Genomic DNA, 24,027 nt, shown 5'->3' on the forward strand with positions numbered 1-24,027 from the left:
ACTCATATGTAACTATTACAGAAGGTTCAAACACTCACTGATGCTCCAGAAGGAAAAAGCATGCATTAAGAGCCAGGGGTGAAAACTTTTGAACAGAATGAAGATGTGTCCATTTTTCTTATTTTCCCTACATAGCTTATTTTTTTATTTAGTACTGCCCTTCAGAAGCTACAGAAGATACTTACATGTTTGTTTTCCCAAAAGACAAAATAGGTTGAATTTACTGATCTTTAAATTCAAAAAGTTTTCAGATAATTCAGATAATGTCCCCCTTGTCATTCAAGATGTTCATGTCTTTCTTGCTTCAATCATAAAGACATGGTGTTTTTGGATTAAAACATTTCAAGATTTCACTTCTATGGTGCCCCTGAAAATGCAGTTTAAATGCAGCTTCAAAGAGCTCTGAATGATTCCAACCAAGGAAGAAGGGTCTTATGTAGCGAAACGATGGGTTATTTTCAAAAAAAAAAATATTTACAACTTATATAGTTTTTAATCTCAAACGCTCGTCTTGCCGAACTAGACAAGACGAGCATTTGAGGTTAAAAAGTATAGAAATTGTAATTTAAAAAAAAATAAATAAATAACCCATCGTTTTGCTAGATAAGACCCTTCTTTCCTCGGCTGTGATCGTTTAGAGCCCTTCGAAGCTGCATTTTGGAAGTTCAAACTCAGGGGCATCATAGAAGTCCATTATATGGAGAGAAATCCAGAAATGTTTTACTCATAAACATAATTTCCCTGCGACTGAAGAAAGAAAAACATGAACATCTTGGATGACAAGTGGGTGAGTAAATTATCTGTAAATTTTTGTTCTGAAAGTGAACTACTCCTTTAATGCATCGTGTTTCCTTTTGAAGCATCAGTGAGTGTTTGAACCTTCTGTAATAGTTGCATATGAGTACCTCAGTTGTCCTCAGTGTGGAAAGATGGATCTCAAAATCATTGGAAATCATTCAAATACACAAAAATGATGAAAACCAAATCTAATCTAATTTTCTCGTGTAAACTATATGTAAACATCTTTTATGTGAAATATCTTGTTCCAAGTCAGTACTAATTAAAAAATAACATGCATTTTGTATGATCCCTCTTAATTTGGTAAAATAATTAACATTTTGCATATTCTGCAAGGTGTATGTACATTTTTGACCTCAACTGTAGATGGACTGATAGACAAACAGCAACAGAAAGGGACTCAGACATTTCGCCAGATCAATTTGTAAAGGGTTTTCTTTATTTGTGTTTCATCTCTAGTTTAATCATCAATTGTCTTGGATTATTTCCAATACAGTTTTTTTTTCCTTTAAATCACAAATTGTAATCTACAAAAAAACTAAGACGAAACATTTACTTCATTCTAGCATACTGTATGCATATATTTGGTGAACAGGAAAAGAAAGTACAATAGGCATAAAAAAAAAAAAAATTATATACAGCACATATAAAAATAGCTTTGCATAACATTTGGGTGAAAATACAATGCTCCAAAAGCTTTGCTTTGATCTGTATTTGGTGGACTAACACCCATTAAATTCCTCATACTGTTGAAGGGCCCTTAAGTGCTACAGGATATCAACTGTTACCAAAAAGAACATGCCATATGTTGCCTATAGTACATAAAGGTTTCTATTTGCATAAGCACTCTTAATATTGACCTTGAGCACACACAATATCACCGATCCACCCACCTGCACAAATACAGCATACCGGACGTTCACAAGACCTTCCACAGTAATTCATCACCACTCTGGCTAATGTATGCATGCATTTCTAAATACTACTGAGTGTTTATTTGGCGTTTACGAGACCCGGGGGCTTTATTGTGCAAAACACATTCAAAAAATGTGATTGTACTAATCAGTTTTATAAAGCTTTGCTCAAAAACACAAAACAGAAAAAGTAAAACAGCACATTTCGATTGTATAAAGTACGATTTCTAAATTAGCAAGTGATTCATACAGTTGCACAGACAGTCTAATTGCAATTAGGATGAAGAAAATACATGACTCGTGTAAATAAAAGATACAACTTCAGAACCTGCGCAGAATATTAATATACAGTAACACAAAAAAGCAGAACAAAACAAATAAAATAGTAACAATGGTTACAAATATGTTGTAAAAGGCACTGATAATATATGTCTAAACGTTTCCTTTTTACGAAAGACTCACACAAAAAGGCTTGACAATGCCAGCTGGAATTCCTCTTCAAACCTCTGCCATGTTTGTGTGGCCACTGAATACTGCATACCATTTCATATATTTACACACCTCCTTTTACCTCTTTTAGTTATTGGCAAGGCAGAGGATAAACTGTAACAGACAACATGAAAATACATAAAAATGTAGCATTTAACTATTTACACCACAGTTTAGCTCTGAACCACACATGAACGAATGAGATGTATGTGTAGCACTTTTGTGCTACCAATCACATAAAAGAAGTACCACCAATTCATTTAAGAAACATTTCATCACAACCAAAAAAAAAATGCAGGTTGATCTAAAAAAAACAAAAAAAAAACAAAAGCTGAGAACATATGAAAGCTGACCCATTATATAAAAAGATTAAATAATCAGTTAAAAGCATAGCTCACCGAAAAAAACTCTGATGTAGTTTTTAACCTGTATGACTTTATTCTGCGGACCACAAAAGAAGTGTTTTTCTTCATACAATGAAAGTCAATGGGGTCCAAAAGAACCTTAAAGGAATAGTTCACCCAAAAATGAAAATGTTGTCATCATTTACTCACCCTCATGTCATTCCAAACTTGTAAGACCTTCGTTCATCTTCAAAACATAAATTAAGATATTTTACAGAATTTTGAAGAACCAAACAGTTTTTGGTCCCCATTGATTTCAAAAGTAGTGAATGAAATGATGGAAGAAGAATATATTCTTTCATGTTCAACATACGAAAGAAACTCTTGGACAGTTTTGGAATGACATGAAGGTGAGTAAATGATGAATAAATTTTCATTTTTGGGTAAACTATTCTTTTAGACCTTTTTGACTTCATTGTATGGATAAACACTGCAACATTTTTAAAATATCTCCTTTTGAACTCAGAAGTCAGTCATACAGACACAACATAAGAGTAAAAAAAAAATGATGCCATCATTTTCATTTTGTGTGAACTATCCCTTTAAGGTTGGTACCAACTAAGCATATCCGACTTTGAATTAATACCAACAAAGATGATAAAAAAGGCGGCAGATTAAATGAAAACTTCCTTCAAATTGTAAAAGGTTTGACTAAAACTTGAAATAAATTTCCCCAAATTGGGGACAGTAACCACAAACGAGACTCCTTAGTTTGTTACTGTGATTGTCCATAAGTAACAGTGCCCTGGATTGTAGACAGTCGTTCCCGAGTTGTTAAAGCTGTTTCTTTGTGTAGTCCGGGACTTCTGTGCCATATCTGGGCTAATGGGAATTTGCGATATGCAAATGATATGCAAGTCAACATGCAGAGCGTAATAAAGACATGAAGGGTGGAGAAGAGAGATAGAATCTAAACAGCCGTGCAATTAAACTCAAACGTCCAAGTCCCTATGCATACACACTGCTGCGTTGCGACTGCTGGGACTGCGTCGGCTGCGCGGCCTGCGACGGTGGCTGCAGCTGGGCTTGTTCGGGAATGTGTGTGTGGCGGGATGAAGGCAGTGTGTGGGGGTTTCCTAGAGGGGTGGGACTTGTGGTGACATCGGACCAGTCTGAGTTGGAGTGGGGCGACGAGGAAGACCAAGGGTCGGGCGATTCAGGCGAAGGAGTGAGGTAGGGGTGTTCGCTGGGATTGTGTGCGGGATGACCAGGGGTGGTTCCCTCAGATCCGGCAGTGGCGTAGCTGTGCTGAGAAGGCGGTGTAGGATATTTATCCACAGGGCTCTGGCGTGGCTGGTAGGACGCTACTTGCCGTGCTTGGCTCTCAGGCAGCCCGTGAGGGAGTGCGTGGTTGTGACCGTGGGGGTGCTGAAGGGTATGCGACAGCCCGTGCTGCATTCCCACATCGGGCATGGGGTACATCATACTCTGATTACAGTGCAGGTGTTGACTTTGTGCCTGATTTTGCCCCTGCATCTGGCCTTGTTGCGCCTGCTTGAGGAGGCTCTGCCCGTTGCCTGCCGCCATCATTTGGAAGGTGACGATGGGTGGCAGCTGCTCACGGGTCATGGTGACGTTCATCGGGGTGAGCATGCCCGGGCTGTGATGCTGCTGCTGCATGCTGGTGTGAGCCGCGTTCATCTGGTGGGGCTGCATGAGGCCAAACATGTGGCCGTTGTAGCTGTGTTTGGCTAGACCCACCCAGTTTTGCTGCTGGCCCAACATGTGGCTCACAGGAGGCAGCATGGGCCTCACAGAGGGGCTGCTGAGCAGCGGAGGAGAATTCGCTGTGCTGGAGGTGGCCACTGCCTCCCCGGCGTACGAGTGTGGAGACTCCAGGGAATCTACGGGTGACATAGTAACCGAGCTCTCTGAGAGGCCGCCAGCTGCTTTGGTGACATTTCCGCTGCCTCCGGCTACCGCCACCACATTCGGCCCCTCTCCTCCAGCTGGCTTCTTCCGCCTCTTCGCCTTCATTTCTTTTAGATCCTTAGCTGTCCCGGCTCCAACAGCGTTTGCTTTTCCTCCTGCTCGGCGGTTCTTTTTGCCCTGCGGTCCTGGGCGCATGCCGATCATGAATCCGGTGCCGTTTGTCCCACAGACCATGGAGGAGTGTCCTCCGCCGTTGCCCACATGGTTAGGCCCAGAGTGTGGGCTGTGCACCAAGTTGTACTGGTCTAGGAGACGCACAATGTCGTGGTGCATTCGTTCTTGCGCAGTATCACGAGGCAGGCGGTCTAGGTGGTCAGTGATATCACGATTTGAATAATGATCAAGGAGGACTTGGGCCGCTTCAAAGCTGCCCTCCCTGGCAGCCAGGAACAAGGGGGTCTCCTCCTACATCACGGAACAAACAAAATGTAAGTGTTTGGCTCACACACAAAAAGATTAAACATGCACATAAACAAATAGACATGAACGAGTACCTTGTTGTCCTGCATGTCCCGATTGGCTCCATTTTTCAATAGCACTAGAGTGGCATCTACATTATTAACAGCGGCAGCCCAGTGCAAAGCTGACTTGCCTGAGGATGAGATGAGAGCGATCAGATTAAACAGGGTGTCCTTATTATTTCAAGAATTTATTCCATTCCATTTATCAAAGTTCTTTACTTCAGTGTATGTTCATATGGGTTTTGATCTTACCGTGGTCATCCACAGCATTGACATCTGCGTGGCAGTGCACCAGTTCTTCCACCATGCCCTCCACTGCTAGTCTGGCTGCCAGGATGAGTGGTGTGGTGCCGTCATTCATACGAGCATCAAGATCCGTGGCACGATTACGAATGAGAATCTGGAGTTCAAAAACATGTAACAGTAATGATTGGTATGTGTACACAAAAATTCAGAATACATATATCTACAGTCAAACCAAAATGTATTTAGACACCTTTAACATTTCTCACATTATCACAGTTTATTCGCTATAGTTTAGAAAATGGCAAAAAAATATGACAAGAACTCATAGATAAAAACCCAAATATCAAAAAACTGAAAAACAATTACATGACAATATTCTTTTAAAAAATTGGTGGATATGAAGGCAAAAAAATGCCCCTGCACAGTTAAACAATGTATTACGACTGTCGTGACTAAATTAAAATTAAATATGAAAATGAAAGAAAAGTGTCAATCTGCGGAATTACATTCAGATTCGCTCACACTGCTTTAGATTGCTTTTACGTGCTGTTTTGTGCAGCGTTGATCCTTATAAACAATCAAACGCATTTCTGTTCAACTTAGGAATGCATTGGCCAATCAGAGGCACTTAGATTAGTCAGCGCTCTTGTTGAGTGTGCACACTTGCGTATTCCTTCATTATAAACAACACAGTGCAGATACAATGTAAATGAAAAGATTAATTTCGTAGCTTCAGTTAGGGCTGTGCGATAACACGATATTTGATCGTCGACGATCAAAATTACTGCACGATCCACTTTTTCAGAAAAATCGTTGTATCGCCATATATAGTGCACAACACGTTATATCTTTTGCAGTTTGATAGACGGCGCCAGGTTAACAATCTCGAATATGTTGCTCGTAAATTCAGTGAGATTAAGTGACGGAGTCAGTGACAATGGAGGGAAACACGGAGGAGTTGGTTCCTAAAAAAATGCAACTTCTGTAATATGGAAATATGTTCGGATTTTTGCTGACAGACACAGCGCAAACAACAGTTATTTGCAAATGCTGCAATGATAAGATTCGCACGACGGATAGCAACACAACGAACCTTTTTAACCACCTCAAGACAAAGCACCCGAAAGAATATGCAGAGAGTCCAATTTTAAAAGGACCCCACGCGAGTACAACACCAGGTACAACCAAGCAGCCAGAAACGACAAGGCTTAAACAAACAACTCTAACGAAAGAAACATATAGTATTAGAGAACGAGCAAGCGCTGGAAAGACGTAACTGATGACGTGACATTTTACCTGACCAAAGACATGATTCCTATAAAGACTGGAAAATAAGGGCTTTAAAAGACTGTTCAAAGTCGTAGATCCGCGTTACGAAATACCCAGTCGCAAATATTTTTCTTCCAATGCCATTCCACAGCTTTATTCACAGTGCCGCAGCGAGATTCAAAATAAAATTCCAAACGTAAAGTTTTTTGCTACAACGGCTGATTTATGGTCTAGCCGTACGTCAGAGCCGTATTTAAGTCTGACGATTCACTTTATTCATGAGTGGAAGTTGTACAGTGCGTGTCTAGAAATGACATATTTTCCACAAAACCACACAGGTGAGCTCATAGAGCAAGGTCTTAGGGACGCGCTTGAATGTTGGGGACTGAAAGAAGCAAACATGACCTGTATGACGACAGATAGTGGGGCCAGTGGTGAAGGCATTGGAGCTAAACAGCTGGACTCAGTAATTGTAATGCAAGTCTTGTTGAATGTTCGTTCTTTGCAGAATAGCACTTGCATTAAATCTTCACTTGATTAAAATATTCTTAAACATAGCCTACATGGTAAGAGTATATTTGTATATGGTGTGGCGGGAGGGGCAAACGACAGACACAGTGGGTGTGGCGTCAGGCCTCGGAGAGGCTTTTATTAAACAGAAAATAAGGGAAAGTGAGTCCATAAAGTAAAATAGTGTCCAAAATAAAAGGGGAATCTGGTGTCCTCGGGTGCTGGGGCAGCGTGACGGGAAGGTAGTGTTCAGAGGGGAAGGGTCCAGGAGAGGGGCGGAGTCCGGCCGGCCGCACGCGCTCCCTTCGCTGTACCGGGGTGCTAGGGGCGGCGGCATCTCTAGCGGCTTCGTCCCTCTTGAGCTGTCCGGAGCTTCCAGCGGGGAATACGGCCCGGCATCCTGGCCCGCGGCCGTCTCGGGTGCGAACCTCAACCGGACGGCGGGTCCGGCGACTCTTCCTCCTGGCGGTGCGGGATTCCCTCTTCACCCCTTCCTGGACCCGCGAGGACACCAGCGTGCATGCACGGGGGGGAAAAGAGACCGGTCTCTCGAGGAGAGGCGCGCTCGGTATTTAAACAGCGGCGGTGATGAGGCTTCATTCACATCAGGTGTCCCCATCACACGCCGCCAGCCCGAGCCAATTACACGCCCCTCCTCTCCCCTACACACCCACTCCCGTCGGGAGCCTGGAGAAGGGCGGCGAATACGGGACGGGGTGGTGATGAAAATTAGGGGGGCGGGCAGACGCCTCGCCACATTCCCCCCCCCAAGCGACATCCCCGTCCTAAGGTCGCCGCCCACGCAGGAGTGCTACCTTCCTCATCCAGGCTCCAGCGGTCGGAGTGGGCGGGGATTCCTCTCCAAGGCAACTCCCTCTCGCCGCGCACCGGAACAGGGACAGAAAAACCGGTATTAGTCGACAGCCTCAACCAACCGCAGGATAAGTGACTAAAAGAAACCTCACTTACCCCTTTTGCGGTTGGGAGGCCGTCTCCGTCGTTCTCCGTCCCCGTCCGGGTCTTCACGAGCTTTGGCGAGCGAGAGGGGATGACGTCATCAGGTGTTGCCCACTGCGCTGTCTAAGCCCCGCCTTGCCCGCATTCTCCACCACTGTGGCGGGAGGGGCAAACGACAGACACAGTGGGTGTGGCGTCAGGCCTCGGAGAGGCTTTTATTAAACAGAAAATAAGGGAAAGTGAGTCCATAAAGTAAAATAGTGTCCAAAATAAAAGGGGAATCTGGTGTCCTCGGGTGCTGGGGCAGCGTGACGGGAAGGTAGTGTTCAGAGGGGAAGGGTCCAGGAGAGGGGCGGAGTCCGGCCGGCCGCACGCGCTCCCTTCGCTGTACCGGGGTGCTAGGGGCGGCGGCATCTCTAGCGGCTTCGTCCCTCTTGAGCTGTCCGGAGCTTCCAGCGGGGAATACGGCCCGGCATCCTGGCCCGCGGCCGTCTCGGGTGCGAACCTCAACCGGACGGCGGGTCCGGCGACTCTTCCTCCTGGCGGTGCGGGATTCCCTCTTCACCCCTTCCTGGACCCGCGAGGACACCAGCGTGCATGCACGGGGGGGAAAAGAGACCGGTCTCTCGAGGAGAGGCGCGCTCGGTATTTAAACAGCGGCGGTGATGAGGCTTCATTCACATCAGGTGTCCCCATCACACGCCGCCAGCCCGAGCCAATTACACGCCCCTCCTCTCCCCTACACACCCACTCCCGTCGGGAGCCTGGAGAAGGGCGGCGAATACGGGACGGGGTGGTGATGAAAATTAGGGGGGCGGGCAGACGCCTCGCCACAATGGGGACATTAGTTTGGTTGTATTGTACCTTTGTAATCTGCAAAATAGTCTTAAAAAAACAACTTGAAAAAGAATCTGGATAAAAATCGTGAATCGTGATTTTCCCAGAAAAAATCGGGATCTGATATTTTTTCCATATCGCCCACCCCTAGCTTCAGTGATTATAACGGTAGTTTCTGCCCCTTAATGGAAAAGTTAATTTCTGACCCTGATATGAACAATATATGTGACCCTGGACAACAAAACCAGTCATAAGTAGCATGGGTATATTTGTAGCAATAGCCAACAATACATTGTATAGGTCAAAATTATAGATTTTTCTTTTATGCCAAAAATCATTATGATATTAAGTAAAGATCATGTTCCATGAAGATATTTTGTATAATTAAGTATAATTATAATTATTTTGTATAATTAATAAGCATAATTTTTGATTAGTAATGTGCATTGCTAAGAACTTCATGTGGATGACTTTAAAGGCGATTATCTCAATATTTAGATTTTTTGCACCCTCAGATTTTCAAAGAGTTGAATCTCAGCCAAATATTGGCCTATCCTAACAAACCGTACTTAATTATTTCAAATAATTGACCCTTATGACTGGTTTTGTGGTCCAGGGTCACACATAATGAAGTTATATTGGCTTAGCAGGCATATGAGTGGAAGCACATATGCTCTCACCTGGAAGACCCCTTGGGCGTCTGCCGCCACGGCCGCATGTAGAGGAGTGCGCCCCATGTTATCATGAGCATTGGCATCAGCCCCAGCATCCAGCAGTCTCTTGGCGGCATCAGCTCGGGCGTATCGTGCAGCGAGGTGGAGGGCAGTCTCTCCGGTGCGATCAGTCTGGGCATTGAGCGACGCACCCTGGCCAATTAAGTCGGTTATGACGTTTGTGCCAGGCTCGTCACCGCCACTTTCCTCCTCCTCATCTCCCAGCATGCTGCCACAATCGGGGCTGCTGCCATTTCGTAGAGATGCCAGCATGAGAGGAGTGAAACCATCTATGAGCATGAAAGAGAATACGGAATAAGTCAAACTTTTAAAAAGAAAACAAAATGGCAAAAACCTAAAAGAATCTCAATCTATTAACCTGGTCCTTTAACATTAACATCCAGGCTGTCCATGTCTAGGTCCGCCTGAGGGGGAGTGAGCGTGATATCAGCGGCTTTATGATGCTGCAGGGTCCACTCTCTCCTGTCCACTCCTCCATCCACTCCAACAGGAAGCAACGGCTTATCCTCCATCTGTGAGGTTGGAGGGGTCCATTCAGATTGATCATAAACAAAGGGATCTGTCATCTTCAGGGCTGTGGAGGTACCGTCTCTTACCCTTGGTTTTTTAGTTAAATGATCCTCTTCTGACCAATGATGAGTAGAACTGCCATCCATCAACCCTCCATCCTGTGGCTTCTGCATGCTCCTGAAAGAAAGTGGGGGATAGAGGAAAAGGTTTGACTTAGGATGCTACCTGAAATCAATAGGTTAACAGAAATGTTTAAAAATATTCAGGCTGTTGCTTTTAAGGCATCACATAATATCAGTTGAAAGCACAGTCACTTCATTCCAACTTTAAAATCAGGAACTTCTCATGGCATCATGCAGGCAGCAAATATCTCAAGATCATTGTGGAGATCAGGTGCACACTTACTTCATGCCAAAATCATCCTGTCCCACTGGCTCCCTCCGCTTGCTGTCTTTCTTTGCCAGAAAGCCATCAGGAAGCCACAAAGTCCCATGCTTGCGTTTGCGCTTGGCAGCCAAAACACCCAGCACCAAAATCAGCATGATGATCGCTGCAGCCACAGCAACCAGGTACAGAAGAGGCGGCAAGGGGGATACTGGATCTTTATCGCCTGAGGTGGAAGAGAATAGTTAACAAAGTTTATAAAGAGGGAACACCACAGTAAAAATAAACACAGTGTAGTAGTTTACTTACTGCCCACAGAGTAGACCGGGTACTGCAGCTCTGATTTCAGGGACTCGGCAGCTATGAAGGCTGCAGCCTGGTCTGCACTGGAGATGCATTCTTCCGAGTGTTGAGAACACTGTCGATTGTCAATCTCCAGGTGAACCTTTGATCTAAACCAAGGAGATATTGAAATCCATGTTGATTTATACAAACACAACAACATGAAACACATAATGTTCATTTTTGGGTGAGGAACATACCCAATAACCTCCTTCTCCAGCTCTCGTTTTCCACGTTGTTTCATAGAGGCAATATTGTTTTGAAATTCATCTTCCTCATTTCCATAGTATGGGTACACCATAGGTCTCTTATGCTCATCCAGCTTAAGTCGCAGGTTGGTGTGCAGGAGTGTCCCCAGAGAGCGCAGGAAACCCTTAAGGTCACCCAAAAGCTCCTCGGGCTGTAGAAGCACCACGATCACCAGTGTACCTTCAGCCAGCTTGGGAGGTGTATCTGTGGCACAGTCCAGACCATCCCAGCCACATGCTTCTGTGTTGCAGCCCTGGTTACAATGACCATTGGCGTAATGATCTGCACAGTATCGGTCATATCTAAGGAGAAATAAGGGTAATACATATGTATTATGTATACAATAGAAATATAATATATATATATATATATATATATATATATATATATTATATATATATTTGAGGTATATTTTTAAAAGTTTAGTTCACTCCAAAATTTACATTTCCTGATAATTTGCTTATGGAATCCAGAATGTTGATGTCTTTCTTTCTTCAGTCAAAAAGAAATTAGGATTTTTGAAGAAAACATTACAAGATTTTTCTTCATATAGTGGACTTCAATGGGGATCAGCAGGTTAAAGGTCAAAACTGCAGTTTCAATTCAGCTTCAAAGGGCTCTACACGATCCCAAACCAAGGAATAAGGGTCTTATTTAGCAAAACAATGTCATTTTCTAAAAAAATAAAAATGTATATACTTTTTAAACCACAAAAGCTCAACTTGTACTAGCTCTGCATTCACAACGTAGGTGGAAGTACTGACCCAGTGTTCACAAACGGCCTTCAAGAGAAAAGGTAAAACGATACCAGATGAGTTTAAAGTTGGAGGAGAAAATGAGATAAAGTTTTTCACCCTTCCCTTCCCGAAGTACACAGACAAACTTATCACACCTTTCCAAAGTGATTACGTAACGCGTGTCTTCAACTTCACGCATCGGAGAGCTAATGCAAAATGAGCATTTGTGGTTAAAAAGTATATACATTTTTATTTATTTAAAAAAATGACATTTTTTCGCTAGATAAGACCCTTATTCCTCAGCTGGGAATGTGTAGAGCCCTTCGAAGCTGCAGTGAAACTGCAATTTGGACCTTCAACAAGCTGATCTCCATTGAAGTCCACTATATAGAAAAAAATCCTGGAAAGTTTTTCACAAAAAACGATTGAAAGACCTGAACATCTTGGATGACATGGAAGCATTCTCTTTACAAGTTATTCAAAAAGAAGAGCAGTGATCCTCTAAAGTGTGGGAAATACACTGGGACACATACTTGCATACGCCTGGGCCCGTCGATGAACCTTTGTGGCATTCAAAGCTGTCAAAGAGGCAGCCTGCATTGTCACACTCCGGATCACAGCGGCCATTGTGGAATAAGTCCCAGCAGGGTATGGAGGCTGTGCAGTTCTTCCAGGGCTTGTCCCAGTGCAGCGTACAGTCGCCTCCATCCCAGTCACATTCTGGGTTCTTACATTGCGGGTCACATACTTTGTCTCCTGCCCGCTGTTTGCACTCCAAATATGGGCAGGAAGGTTTATACGTTTGACAGGTTGGCCCGCTGAAGCCGGGTAGACACTGGCAGCTGAACTTGTTGGAATCATCCGCCACACAGGCGCCACCGTTTTGACACATGCAGCGGTTTGTTATGCTCTCGCAGTTTGGTCCGGTAAAGCCAATTGGGCAGCGGCACTGGGGCCGACCCTTAATCTCCACGCACTGTCCGCCATTTTGACAGCGCAAACTGGCACAGGAGAAGATCTCAAAATCACCACAGTTGAAGCCAGTGTAACCCTGAAAGAGCCAGAGAGGCCGTTAGACCACCAAAATAAACCAAATCATGGCGCTGACTTACAAAATGACAAGTGGCTAGTAAGAAAGCAGCAGTGAGAGAAAGAAGAGTAAAAGACGAGTTAAGAGGGAATCAGAGTTTCACGTCATACCTGATTTACGCAGCTTCAGTCTTTAGTGCAAGCATGAGAATAAGGAGAGAAACAAGCAGCCTTGAGAAAAGGAAACATTTTCACTCAAAGCAACATAGAATAAAGCAAAGCCAACGCAGCCGTTAAAGGTTGTAAAAGAAGTGTTTGAAAGCACAGTATGAGATATATTAGTTATTAAAATACCCTACACCTCTTAGATAACAGTTAGTAAGTATTTAATAAAGACTTTAAGTATTTACCGAAATTAGGAAATGCTTCACAGTACAGCAACAATTTAATTGCTTGCACATGCACACATACACACTACCATTCAAAAGTTTGAGGTCAATAAGGTCTGTTTTAAATAAATCCTGTTTACTTTCTATTCATCAAAGTATCCTTAATATTAAGCAGCATAACTGTTTTTAACATTAATAAGAAATGTTTCTTGAGCATCAAATCAGCATATTGAAATGATTTCTGAAGGCTCATGTGACACTGAAAACTAGAAAAATGCTGCTAAAACTTCTGTTTTGCCTAAAGTACAAACTGCATTTAAAAAATTTAAAATAACAGTTTGTTTAATGTTTCATAATTGTACTGTATGTTTGATTTAAAAAAAAGAGACCCCAACTTTTGAACATTTGTGTACACACATATAAATAGAAACACTGCACTTACAGGCTGGCAGTTACAGGTGTATCCATGTAATGAACTTGTGTTCATCGCACATCTGCCGTTGTTGTGGCATGGCTTGGACTGGCACAGATCCACCATTAACTCACAGTGTTGACCTACACAGGGATGGAGAGCACAAAAGTGTGTAAGGAAAAGAAAATAGTTAATTTGAAGCACTTTAAAACAGAAGGAATTCACAAATTTAAAGTAAGACCTCACCAGTATAACCGAGACGACAGCGGCACTGATAGTTATTGGTGAGAGGCACACAGTCAATGGTGCCGGTTGGATGGCAAGGTCCAGAAAGACACTCATTCACATCTCCCTCACAATGCTCTCCAGTGAAACCAGGAGGGCAGGAGCAAGTGTACCGCCCCACGCCATCCACACACTGGCCGCCATTCTTACAGCGTGCGCCGAACTCTGGGGCACATTCATTTACGTCCACCTCACACTGCAAACCTGCACAACAGAGAAGACGTGGTCAGGGGACATTCACAGAGTAATATCTGAGACCTAAACCTACTGCATTAAGAATTAGTCATACCTTTGGTGCCAGGAGGACATGCACAGGAAAAGCGGTTGATCAAATCAATGCAGGTGCCTCCATTGCGACAGGGATTGGACTGGCACTCGTCAACATCATATTCACAGTTCACACCCTGATAACCTGCTTTACACTAACAGAGAAAGCGAGAGGTTTAGATATTAGATAATTAATAGATTTATCTATCTATTGTATACCTTTTCTATATATACTATTGTTTAAAAGTTTAGAGTTGGTGAGATTTTGTAATGTTGTACCTTGCAGTCATATCCACCCTGATAGTCCGCACAGTTCCCTCCATTTCTACAGGGGTTTGAGAGACATTCATCTACCTCGAGCTCACAGTAACTGCCCATATAACCTCTCTGACACATACACTGGTGTGTGTTGTCTTTGTCGATACACCGCCCTGCGTGCTTACACACCATGTCCACCGCCACACCTGAAGCATATCAGAAATTACATTAAGAATAACATTAAACAAACCTCTAGCTTACATTTTGCTGCCTTTCAAAACAGTTACAATGAAATTAGTCACTCTGTCTAATGTCCTACCCTTGTTTTTGGCAACGGCCTGGCAGGACATATTGGGGATGTCACAATACAGGCCCGTCCAGCCATGCTGACAGTTGCATCTCCAATCCATCTCCTTCTGGATGCACGTACCTCCATTCTGACACTTAATTTTACTGCACACGTTCACCATTGACTGTAGAATCAAACAGTTAAGAGAAATTAACCAACCAACTTTATCCCCGAATAATCACTTACTGGCAAAATTTCAAAAAATAAAATAATCATTTTATTACTCCAACTTAGTGTTCAGTGTGTATTTGCTCAGTTGAAAGAATATTGAATGTTTTAATGCCAATTAATTAGCAGAAAGTCAAAATGTAAAGCAAAATGTAGGCTGAAAGGAATATAATTTTGGCATTAATTACTCACCCTCATGTCGTTCCAAACCCATCAGACCTTCGTTAATTTTTGGAAGACAAATTAAGATTTTTTTTATTAAATCTGAGAGCTTTCTGAACCTGCATAGACAGCAACGCAACTACCAATAAAGTAGTCCATGTGACATTACTGGTTTAACCATAATTTTATGAAGCTATGAGAATACTTTTTGTAAATGATGTTCTTACTATATTTCTGCTGTCTATGCAGGGTTAGAAAGCTCTTAACTTGTGTTTTGAAAATGAACAGATTTGCAATGACATGAGGGTGAGTAATTAATAACAGAATTTTCATTTTTGTTTTGTTTGTATCCCTTTAAATCAACAACTATTTGATTTGAGCAACATGAGACCTAGTGGGTGTACAATCTAAGACTAAATGGACAGTTTTTACCTCGCAGGTTTTTCCATTATACATCAGTGGACAGGTGCAGTGGAAGGTCCCCAGGCCATCTATACAGGTGCCGCCATTTTTACAGGGATGAGAATCACACTCGTTCAGTTCAAACTGGCAGAACTGACCCGAAAAACCATGCCGACAGCGGCAGGTGAAACGGTTAATTCCATCCACACACGTTCCATTGTTGAGACAAGAGCTATGGAGTAAAAAAGAGAGATGAATGAGAATGGATAAACATATATATGACACAATGAAATTAAACAATATCTGTTGAATTTTTTTCTTACGTCTCAGTGCAATCTGGGATGTCACGTTCGCAGTTGATGCCATCATAGCCAGGCGGGCACTGGCATGTGTAGCTGTTCACGTAGTCAGTGCAGCGACCTCCATTCCAGCAGGGATTGCTAGCGCACTCATCCACCTCCTCCTCACAGCGCTCGCCATAGAAACCAGCTCTGCACTCGCACAAGAACCGGCCCACTTTATCAACACACGTACCACCATTGCGGCATGGATCTGGAGAAGAGAGTAAAAATTCAGATGATTGGGTTTTTCAAACTGGTGTCCAAACACCCCTAGTGGGCCACAGATGACTCAACAAGAAAAAGATTTTACTAAAATTAATTTTTAAGGCTGTCAAAGTTAAATGTGTTGAGCAAAGTAATTAGTTGATCTTTGCACACTAATCTCATTCAAACAGAGGATGACCTAAAGGGGTAGTTCACCCAAAATTTTTAATTTTATCAATAATTATTACTCTTCCTTATGTCGTTCCAAACCTATAAGACCTTTGTTCATCTTTAGAACACAAATTAAGTTATTTTTGATTAAATTTGAGAGCTTTCTGACCCTGCATAGACAGCAATGCACATCAATGATGGACACGGAAGAGAATTAAGTGTTAAATAAAGTTTTTTTCGTAGCTTCATAACATTTTGGTTGAACCACTGATCACATGGACTATTTTAATGTTGTCCTTACTACCTTTCTGACCCTTGAACGTGTCAGTTGCAGTCTATGCAGGATTAGAAAGCTGTCAAATTTCATTAAAAGTATCTTAATTTGTGTTCCAAATATGAGCGAAGATCATAGGGGTTTGGAAAGACATGACACAATTTTCATTTTTGGGTGGTCTGTCCCTTTAACACAAGAATGTGTTTACTGTTTGTCTCTCATCCACAACATATGAATGAGTCTGTGTGGGAATGACATACTAGAGCTGCAGTCATCGATGTTAGTCTGGCAGTTGACCCCGGTGTATCCAGGCTGACACTCGCATCGGTAGCTGCCCACTGTATTCCGACAATGAGCTCCGTTCTGACACGGGTTCTTCTTGCACTCGTCTACATCCTCTGTGCACTGGATTCCTGAACACACACATAAGAGAAAGAGACTCTTGAAATGTTTTGGATAGATTTACATTATTTAAATCTACTACTGGGAATGTCATATCAACGAAAAGATATAGTTGTGGTTGTCTCAACATCAAAGATACTCTTGAGGAATAAAAACACAACCACATAGAGACTCAACGAACTTACCTTCCCAGCCACTGTGGCACAAGCAGGTGTAGCTGGTGAAATCCAGGGATGGCTGACAGACCCCTCGTCTCTGACACGGCTGAGAATCACAGGGGACTAACTTTTCCTCACAGTGTCTCCCTGAGAATCAAGCAGTACAGTCAGTTGTGGATTTTAGAGTGTAAATCAAAAATAAAGTAAAATGTCCCATTCATCAAAGAATCCTAAAAATGTATCTATTAAATTTAAGATTTCTGAAGGACCATTTAACACTGAAGACTGGAGTAATGGCTGCTGAAAATTCTGTTTTGCCATCACAGGAATAAATTACATTTTAAATTTATTAAAACAGATAAGTTGTTTTAAATTGAAATAATATGCTGATTATGTAATTAAAATAATTGTTAAATGTGTGTGTCACCTTCGTAAGGCAGAGTGCAGTGGCATTTGTAGCTGTTGACTCCATCCTCACAGGTTCCCTGATTCATACAGGGGTTTGACTCGCATTCATTAATGTTTACCTCACAGTTGAAACCTGAAAGGGCAAATCAGGGAGTTAGGAACTGAATTAAACATCATTACATCGTTACATACATCAGAAAGGCCTGCAAATTACCTGTAAAACCACGGGCACACTTGCAGCTGTAGCCATTGAGACGGTCAGTACAGGTTCCACTATTCTGGCACGGGTTGGACTGACACTCATTCTTCTCTCGATCACAGTTCTTACCTTCCCAGCCTGGCTTACATGCACAAACATACCTACACAGACAGAAGATGAGAGTAGTTGACATAAACGAGAAAAGAGAAAGAGAAAAGATCACTTTACAGAATATAACACAAAATGGAAGTAGGTTGTGCTACAAAACATCAGTATCGGTCACTTTGACAGAATGGGTTGTAAGATTTATCTTCAAGATAAAAGCTGTTCTTACCCATCTTGCTGCTCAATACACTCTCCATGCAGGCAGGGCATGGGGCTGCAGTGGTCTGCACCTGAGTGGCACAGAGGACCATGAGTCCCAACCGGACACAAACACTGAAAGCCGTTCACTTTGTCCACACACGTCCCTCCACTCAGACACGGGTTCGAACTGCACTCATTTATCTCCTCTGTGCATCGCTCCCCTGAGGAATAAGAAAGTGTGATTAATAAATAATTAGACTGATCAAATGCTTCATGAAAGCAGTGCATATATACAGTTGAGGTCAAAAGTTTACATATACCTTGCAGAATTTGCAAAATGTTAATTATTTTACCAAAACAAGAGGAATCACACAAAATGCATGTTATTTTTTATTTAGTACTGACCTGAATAAGATATTTCACATAAAAGACGTTTACATATAGTCCACAAGAGAAAATAACAGCTGAATTCATAAAAACGACTCAAAAGTTTTTTAAAACTGTGTTGTTACCCGAATGATCCACAGCTGTGTTTTTTTGTTGTTGTTGTTGTTTAGTGATAGTTGTTCATTAGTCCCTTGTTTGTCCTGCACATTTAAACTGCCTGCTGTTCTTCAGAAAAATCCTTCAGGTCCCACAAATTCTTTGGTTTTTCAGCATTTTTGTGTATTTGAACCCTTTCCAACAATGACTGTATGAATTTGAGATCCATATTTTGACACTGAGGATAACTGAGGCACTCATATGCAACTATTACAGAAGGTTCAAATGCTCACTGATGCTTCAGCAGGAAACACAATGCATTAAGAGCCGGGGGATGAAAACTTTTTTGTGTAAATGTAACTTATTTTGTCTTCAGGGAAAAATTTAAGTATCTTCTATAGCTTCTAAAGTGCAGTGCTAAATGACAAAAAATATAATATTTAGGTAAAATAAGAAAAATGTACACATCTTCATTCTGTTCAAAAGTTTTCACACCCTGGCTCTTAATGCATCGTTTTTCCTTCTGAAGCATCAGTGAGCATTTTAACCTTCTGTAATAGTTGCATATGAGTCCCTCAGTTGTCCTCAGTGTGAAAAGATTGATCACAAAATCATACAGTCATTGTTAGAAAAGGTTGAAAATGTAAAAAAAAAAAAAAAAAAGAAAAGATTTTGTTTGTTGTTTGGATTTTTCTGAAGAACAGTGGGCAGTTTAACTGTTCAGGACAAACAAGGGACTGATGAACTATCACTAAACAAAAAAAAAAACAGCTGTGGATCATTCAGGTAACAACACAGTATTAAGAATGAAGTGTCTTTTTTTACAGGACAGTACTACATAAAAAATAACATGCGTATGATGTTATGTATGATCCCTCTTATTTTGCCAAAATAATTAACATTTTGCAGATTCTGCAAACTTTTGACCTTAACTGTACATATGTATTAATGTATGTGCATGTGCGTGAACAAACCTGTGTATCCAGGCTTGCACAGACATCTGTACTCGTTAATTCCATCCTCACAGATCCCGTGCTGGCAGGGATTACTGGCACAGTCATCATGGTTGATCTCACAGTTCACACCTATAACAAAAACAAGTCACAAAATAGTCAATGGAAGCACAGGCAGGTGAGATAAAACTGGCCTAATTTATACAGCAGCCAATTAACAGTCTCTAAAGAAGTCTAAGTAATGACTGATTTTTTTTGTGTGTTTGTGCAATAAGAGGAAGTGTCCAGCAGGGGAGTCTAGCGAGCTTTGTTTAGTTTGTTGGATAGCGTAAGCCAATAAAAATTGAGATCATGCAGAGATTTCAAAGGCACAGTGACAAAAAAAATTCTAAATGGTGGAAAACAGTCATGATAAACTAAGACCATTCTGCTGCAAGAAAATTTGCTGTTATCATAATTAGGAGGTGGTGTCAAACAGCCTGTGAGATGTAAAGATCAAGCGTGAAACTCACCTGAAGTGCCCGGCTGGCAGTTGCATTGGTACATGTTGACCAGGTCAACACAGCGCCCCCTGTTTTGGCAGGGGTCACTCTGGCACTCGCGTATCTGCTCGCTGCAAATGGGGCCCATGTAACCTGGGTAACACTTGCATGTGTAAGTAGCAATTCCGTCTATACAATCGCCATGGTGACAGGGTTTGGGTTCGCAGTCGTTAATGTTGTCCGTACACAATGTTCCTGTGAAACCTACAGAGACCAGCAGACAAAAAATGAGTACACTAAGGTCAGTTCTCCGAGAACTGAGAACATTTAGTAATAACTTACAATGAAAAACACATTATTTTAATCATGCAGAAATTAGTTTTGTTAGTGCTTTTATCAGACCCTTCCTTTTTGGTCACAGTTTACCTTCAGCACATTCACACTCATAGCCGTTAGGACGGTCGAGACACTTGGCCCCGTTCTGGCACGGCGTGCTGGCACACTCGTCGATGTCAACTTGACACATTTCCCCAGTGAAACCTGTGGTCAAAACACACATTCAGTATCATGACAATGAACTCTCTTACAAAGCGCATATTAAGGCTGTTAACCCATACAACTATTTGTAGCAATGAAATGACAGCAAGCTGTTCATTTAAACTGAGATTTGGTGAACTGTTGGCTTTGTAACAAATTTAAGAAAAACTGCAGTGCAATGCAAATGAGATTACTGTAATATGACAGATTCATGTTACTGTTACTACTGATTTTATGGTTTACAGGACTGCATTGGTAATTGTTTATCTTGTCCATGGTATGATCCACTATATGTGACCCTGGACCACAAAACCACCATAGTCATAAGGGTGAACTTTAAGCAATAAATAAGATTTCCATTGATGAATGGTTTGTTAGGACAGGACAATTTTTGCCCAAGATACAACTATTTGAAAATCTGGAATCTGAGGGCGCAAAAAAAAAAATACTGAGAAAATCACCTTTAAATTTGTCCAAATGAAGTTCCTTGCATATCATATTAATCTAGAATTAAGTTTTGATATATTTATGGTAGGAAATTTACAAAATATCTTCATGGAACATGATCTTTACCTAATATCCTAATGATTTCGAAAATCGATAATTTTGACCCATGCAATGTATTTTTGGTACAAATATACCCGTGCTACTTAAGACATATGATCTCACATATGAGGGTCACATATGATCTATTATGTACTGTTGTAATTTCTACAAAATTTCCCCTCTAGAATGTTAATTGTTAGCAGCAAAAACTAATTCCTTCAGTTAATCAAATTATGTGGACGTCTTGTTTATACTGGTAATAGACACTATTTGTAGCCAGATTTTAAAAGCTATGGTTAGATGTTTTCATTTTTACCATTTATTTTATTATTTATATAAATAATATTAATAATTAAAGCAATATGCACTACTCTGCAAACTTATGATAACCAAGCCTGCATTTATTTGATCAAAAATACAGTAAAAAATAGTAATATTGGGAAATAACAGTTTTCTATTTTAATATGTTTTAAAATGCTATTTATTCCCATGATCGAAAAGCTGATTTTACAACAGCCAAATAGTTGTGCTCCTGTGTAAATAATACTAAAAATATACTCAAATAATCCTACTGATTAGAAAATAAACACACAAACAAACATGCTATCAGACATAAACTGAAATAATTTATTTTATAATTCATAATTATTGTTTTCATTGAAGAACATGCAGTTCTTGAAATGAATCATGGTTAATTAACTGTAAATTAATCTCGACACTCCTAGTTTCTGTTACTAAAAAAACAGGCAGCTCATAATTACAGCAGAAAAAACAGAGGAAATATCACGTAATTCTTACATATGGGGGCCTTCAAATGTTGTGGTGGAAAACGTGGGTTATTCGAGTCAAAAAGCTACTCACCTTGAGGACACTCGCAGACAAACCGGCTGACCTGGTCTAGACATCTTCCGTTATTGAGACAAGGCGAGCTGACACACTCATTAATGTCGATCTCACAGTGCAAGCCCACAAAGCCTATGGTTGAAGACACACATACACACACACAGTCAATAGATGAATAAGAGTACATGGAGCCAAAACCATGTCATCATGCACCTGATTAGTGTGTGTGTGTGTGTGTGTGTGTGTGTCTGTGTGTGCGTACATACCTGGCATACAGATGCAGGTGTAATCTCCTATCTGATCCAAGCAGGTGGCGTCATTCTGGCAGGGGTTGGAGCCACATTCGTTGATGTCCTGCTCACAGCGTGGACCGGTGTAACCCGGAGCACAGTGACAGGTAAACGAGCCCTCTGTGTTCTTACACGAGCCACCGTGCTCACATGGGTTTGGCCCTGAAGTGTCAAAAATGAGGGTTAGAAATACAAAGACATACAGAGAAACAGACAGACAGAAGTCCTGCAAACTGGCTCACCGATGACACACTCGTCGATATCCTCCGCACAAGTGCTGCCTTTGTACCCTGATGGGCAGTTACAGTTGAACTTGCCATTGACAGGGTTTGTGTCACACTGAGCTCCCATCTTGCATGGGTTACTGGTGCAGGCATCATCAATGTGACACAGCAAACCTTGAGCACAGAAACAAACACTATTGTCACTACAGCTGATCTGAGATGTTTTTTTAATGTGTACTACTGAAGAGAATATTCAAATTATTTTAAAGATGAATTATTTCACTGTAAGACCTTGTTGCGTACACTTGGGATTTGGTGTAAAAGTCATTTCTGCTCATGACTCAAGTGATCAAGTGTCTAAGAGTCATTTTTAGGCCATGTGGTTGTTTTTACTGACCAGTCTTGCCGGGAGGACAGCTGCAAACGAAGGAAGCCACGCGGTCGATGCAAGTGGAGCCGGCGGTGCAGGGCTCAGCTGCACAGTCATCAATGTTTTCGGAGCAGTCAGGGCCGCTCCAGCCGTTCACACATACGCAGTTGTAGCCGTTGCGTGTGTTACTGCACGTGCCTCCATTCTGACAGGCGTTGGGCTGCAGTCTGCATTCATCCACGTCATCGGTGCAAAACTGACCTGGGAATGAAAGGGTCACAAATGTATAACAGAGGTTTGACAGAAGGTTTCTGCTTGCATTGGGAAATCTTCATAAAAAGGAAATGCTAGTTTTTGAAAAAAAAAACATGTTAAATTTGGCAGTGGATCAGTAAACAGTCAGTAGACTGAATCAGAAAAAGAGAACTAGTTTTAAAAACACTAAAGGGCAGCATGATTAATTCAGTGTTAATCTTGACAGCAAATTTTGATTAAGTCTTAGTCACAGCCCTTTGCCTAAAATGCCATTTAGTTTTAGTCATATCTTAGTCATCTGAACTGTTTTAGCCTAGTTTCAGTCAACTAAATACTATAAGATTTTAGTCAACTAAATGTATAGTAGATTTAATCAGCTAAAATCTAATGGGTTTAGTTACAGTGTAATGAATTTATTAAACATTTCTCTAAAATGACCAAACTCACTGTATAGGTTTTAGTTAAGATTTTATCATGATAGACACAAATTTTACTGGTGTGACACACAACATGCCTTTATATTAAAATTAAATGAATCCACTTCTCATAAAGAAACAAGAACATGGTCTGCTTTTCAATGAAATACCAATGTTTATATACTGTAGGATAATTATGCATTTTTTGTTTATTCCATCTTGTTTCCCACATTCTTCATTCATTCAAGCAGACATATTTATTTATACAAATAAATTTAGATTAATCTTTATTAGGACTACTAAAGTGATTTAGTCAAGAGCAGTGAGGGATTATGTTTTGTTGGTTGATTGACATTAATGCCACAGACAATAGCAACTAAATTAGGCTGTCCCTTTAAAATTGAATGCACGGATGTAAATGCACTGATACATGTCCGATATTCTCCAATTCACTTAAGTTGTAACCGAGTGCGTTTATGTGAATACTAGTCAAAACGGGCAATTCAACATCATTTTTTGTGAATTTCTGTTCATGAGACACAAAAGAATACACAAAAGAACTGTGCTGTGAGAGGCACTGCTTTGCTGTGTGTGCTCAGAAAACCAGACCGAATTGAATTGTCTTGTGTGATATTGACATTTTAAAAGTTTTATGAGACATGCAGCAAATG

At 41.4% G+C, this 24,027-nt stretch overlaps 1 protein-coding gene across 1 annotated transcript in view; it reads right to left on the reverse strand.

The window, feature by feature from the left end:
• Positions 1 to 1,215: 1,215 nt before the first annotated feature.
• Positions 1,216 to 24,027, reverse strand: part of notch2 (notch receptor 2) — a 58,812-nt gene continuing 36,000 nt past the window's right edge. Inside the window, exons 6-34 of the mRNA XM_073819209.1 lie at positions 22,713 to 22,946; positions 22,334 to 22,489; positions 22,068 to 22,253; positions 21,820 to 21,933; positions 20,302 to 20,415; positions 19,906 to 20,139; positions 19,415 to 19,525; positions 17,986 to 18,178; positions 17,667 to 17,812; positions 17,472 to 17,585; positions 17,072 to 17,191; positions 16,745 to 16,897; positions 15,818 to 16,046; positions 15,525 to 15,726; positions 14,733 to 14,886; positions 14,435 to 14,619; positions 14,178 to 14,310; positions 13,850 to 14,092; positions 13,634 to 13,746; positions 12,307 to 12,824; positions 10,988 to 11,338; positions 10,755 to 10,897; positions 10,467 to 10,671; positions 10,148 to 10,238; positions 9,910 to 10,063; positions 9,498 to 9,820; positions 5,251 to 5,398; positions 5,032 to 5,129; positions 1,216 to 4,942 (exon numbers count right to left, since the gene is read on the reverse strand). Coding sequence (XP_073675310.1) covers positions 3,554 to 4,942; positions 5,032 to 5,129; positions 5,251 to 5,398; positions 9,498 to 9,820; positions 9,910 to 10,063; positions 10,148 to 10,238; positions 10,467 to 10,671; positions 10,755 to 10,897; positions 10,988 to 11,338; positions 12,307 to 12,824; positions 13,634 to 13,746; positions 13,850 to 14,092; positions 14,178 to 14,310; positions 14,435 to 14,619; positions 14,733 to 14,886; positions 15,525 to 15,726; positions 15,818 to 16,046; positions 16,745 to 16,897; positions 17,072 to 17,191; positions 17,472 to 17,585; positions 17,667 to 17,812; positions 17,986 to 18,178; positions 19,415 to 19,525; positions 19,906 to 20,139; positions 20,302 to 20,415; positions 21,820 to 21,933; positions 22,068 to 22,253; positions 22,334 to 22,489; positions 22,713 to 22,946 — 6,554 coding nt within the window. The 3' untranslated portion in view covers positions 1,216 to 3,553. The remainder of the gene's footprint in view (positions 4,943 to 5,031; positions 5,130 to 5,250; positions 5,399 to 9,497; positions 9,821 to 9,909; positions 10,064 to 10,147; positions 10,239 to 10,466; positions 10,672 to 10,754; positions 10,898 to 10,987; positions 11,339 to 12,306; positions 12,825 to 13,633; positions 13,747 to 13,849; positions 14,093 to 14,177; positions 14,311 to 14,434; positions 14,620 to 14,732; positions 14,887 to 15,524; positions 15,727 to 15,817; positions 16,047 to 16,744; positions 16,898 to 17,071; positions 17,192 to 17,471; positions 17,586 to 17,666; positions 17,813 to 17,985; positions 18,179 to 19,414; positions 19,526 to 19,905; positions 20,140 to 20,301; positions 20,416 to 21,819; positions 21,934 to 22,067; positions 22,254 to 22,333; positions 22,490 to 22,712; positions 22,947 to 24,027) is intronic.

Source organism: Garra rufa, chromosome 15 (assembly GCF_049309525.1).
Source record: "Garra rufa chromosome 15, GarRuf1.0, whole genome shotgun sequence".
In the NCBI taxonomy this organism is placed as follows: domain Eukaryota; kingdom Metazoa; phylum Chordata; class Actinopteri; order Cypriniformes; family Cyprinidae; genus Garra; species Garra rufa.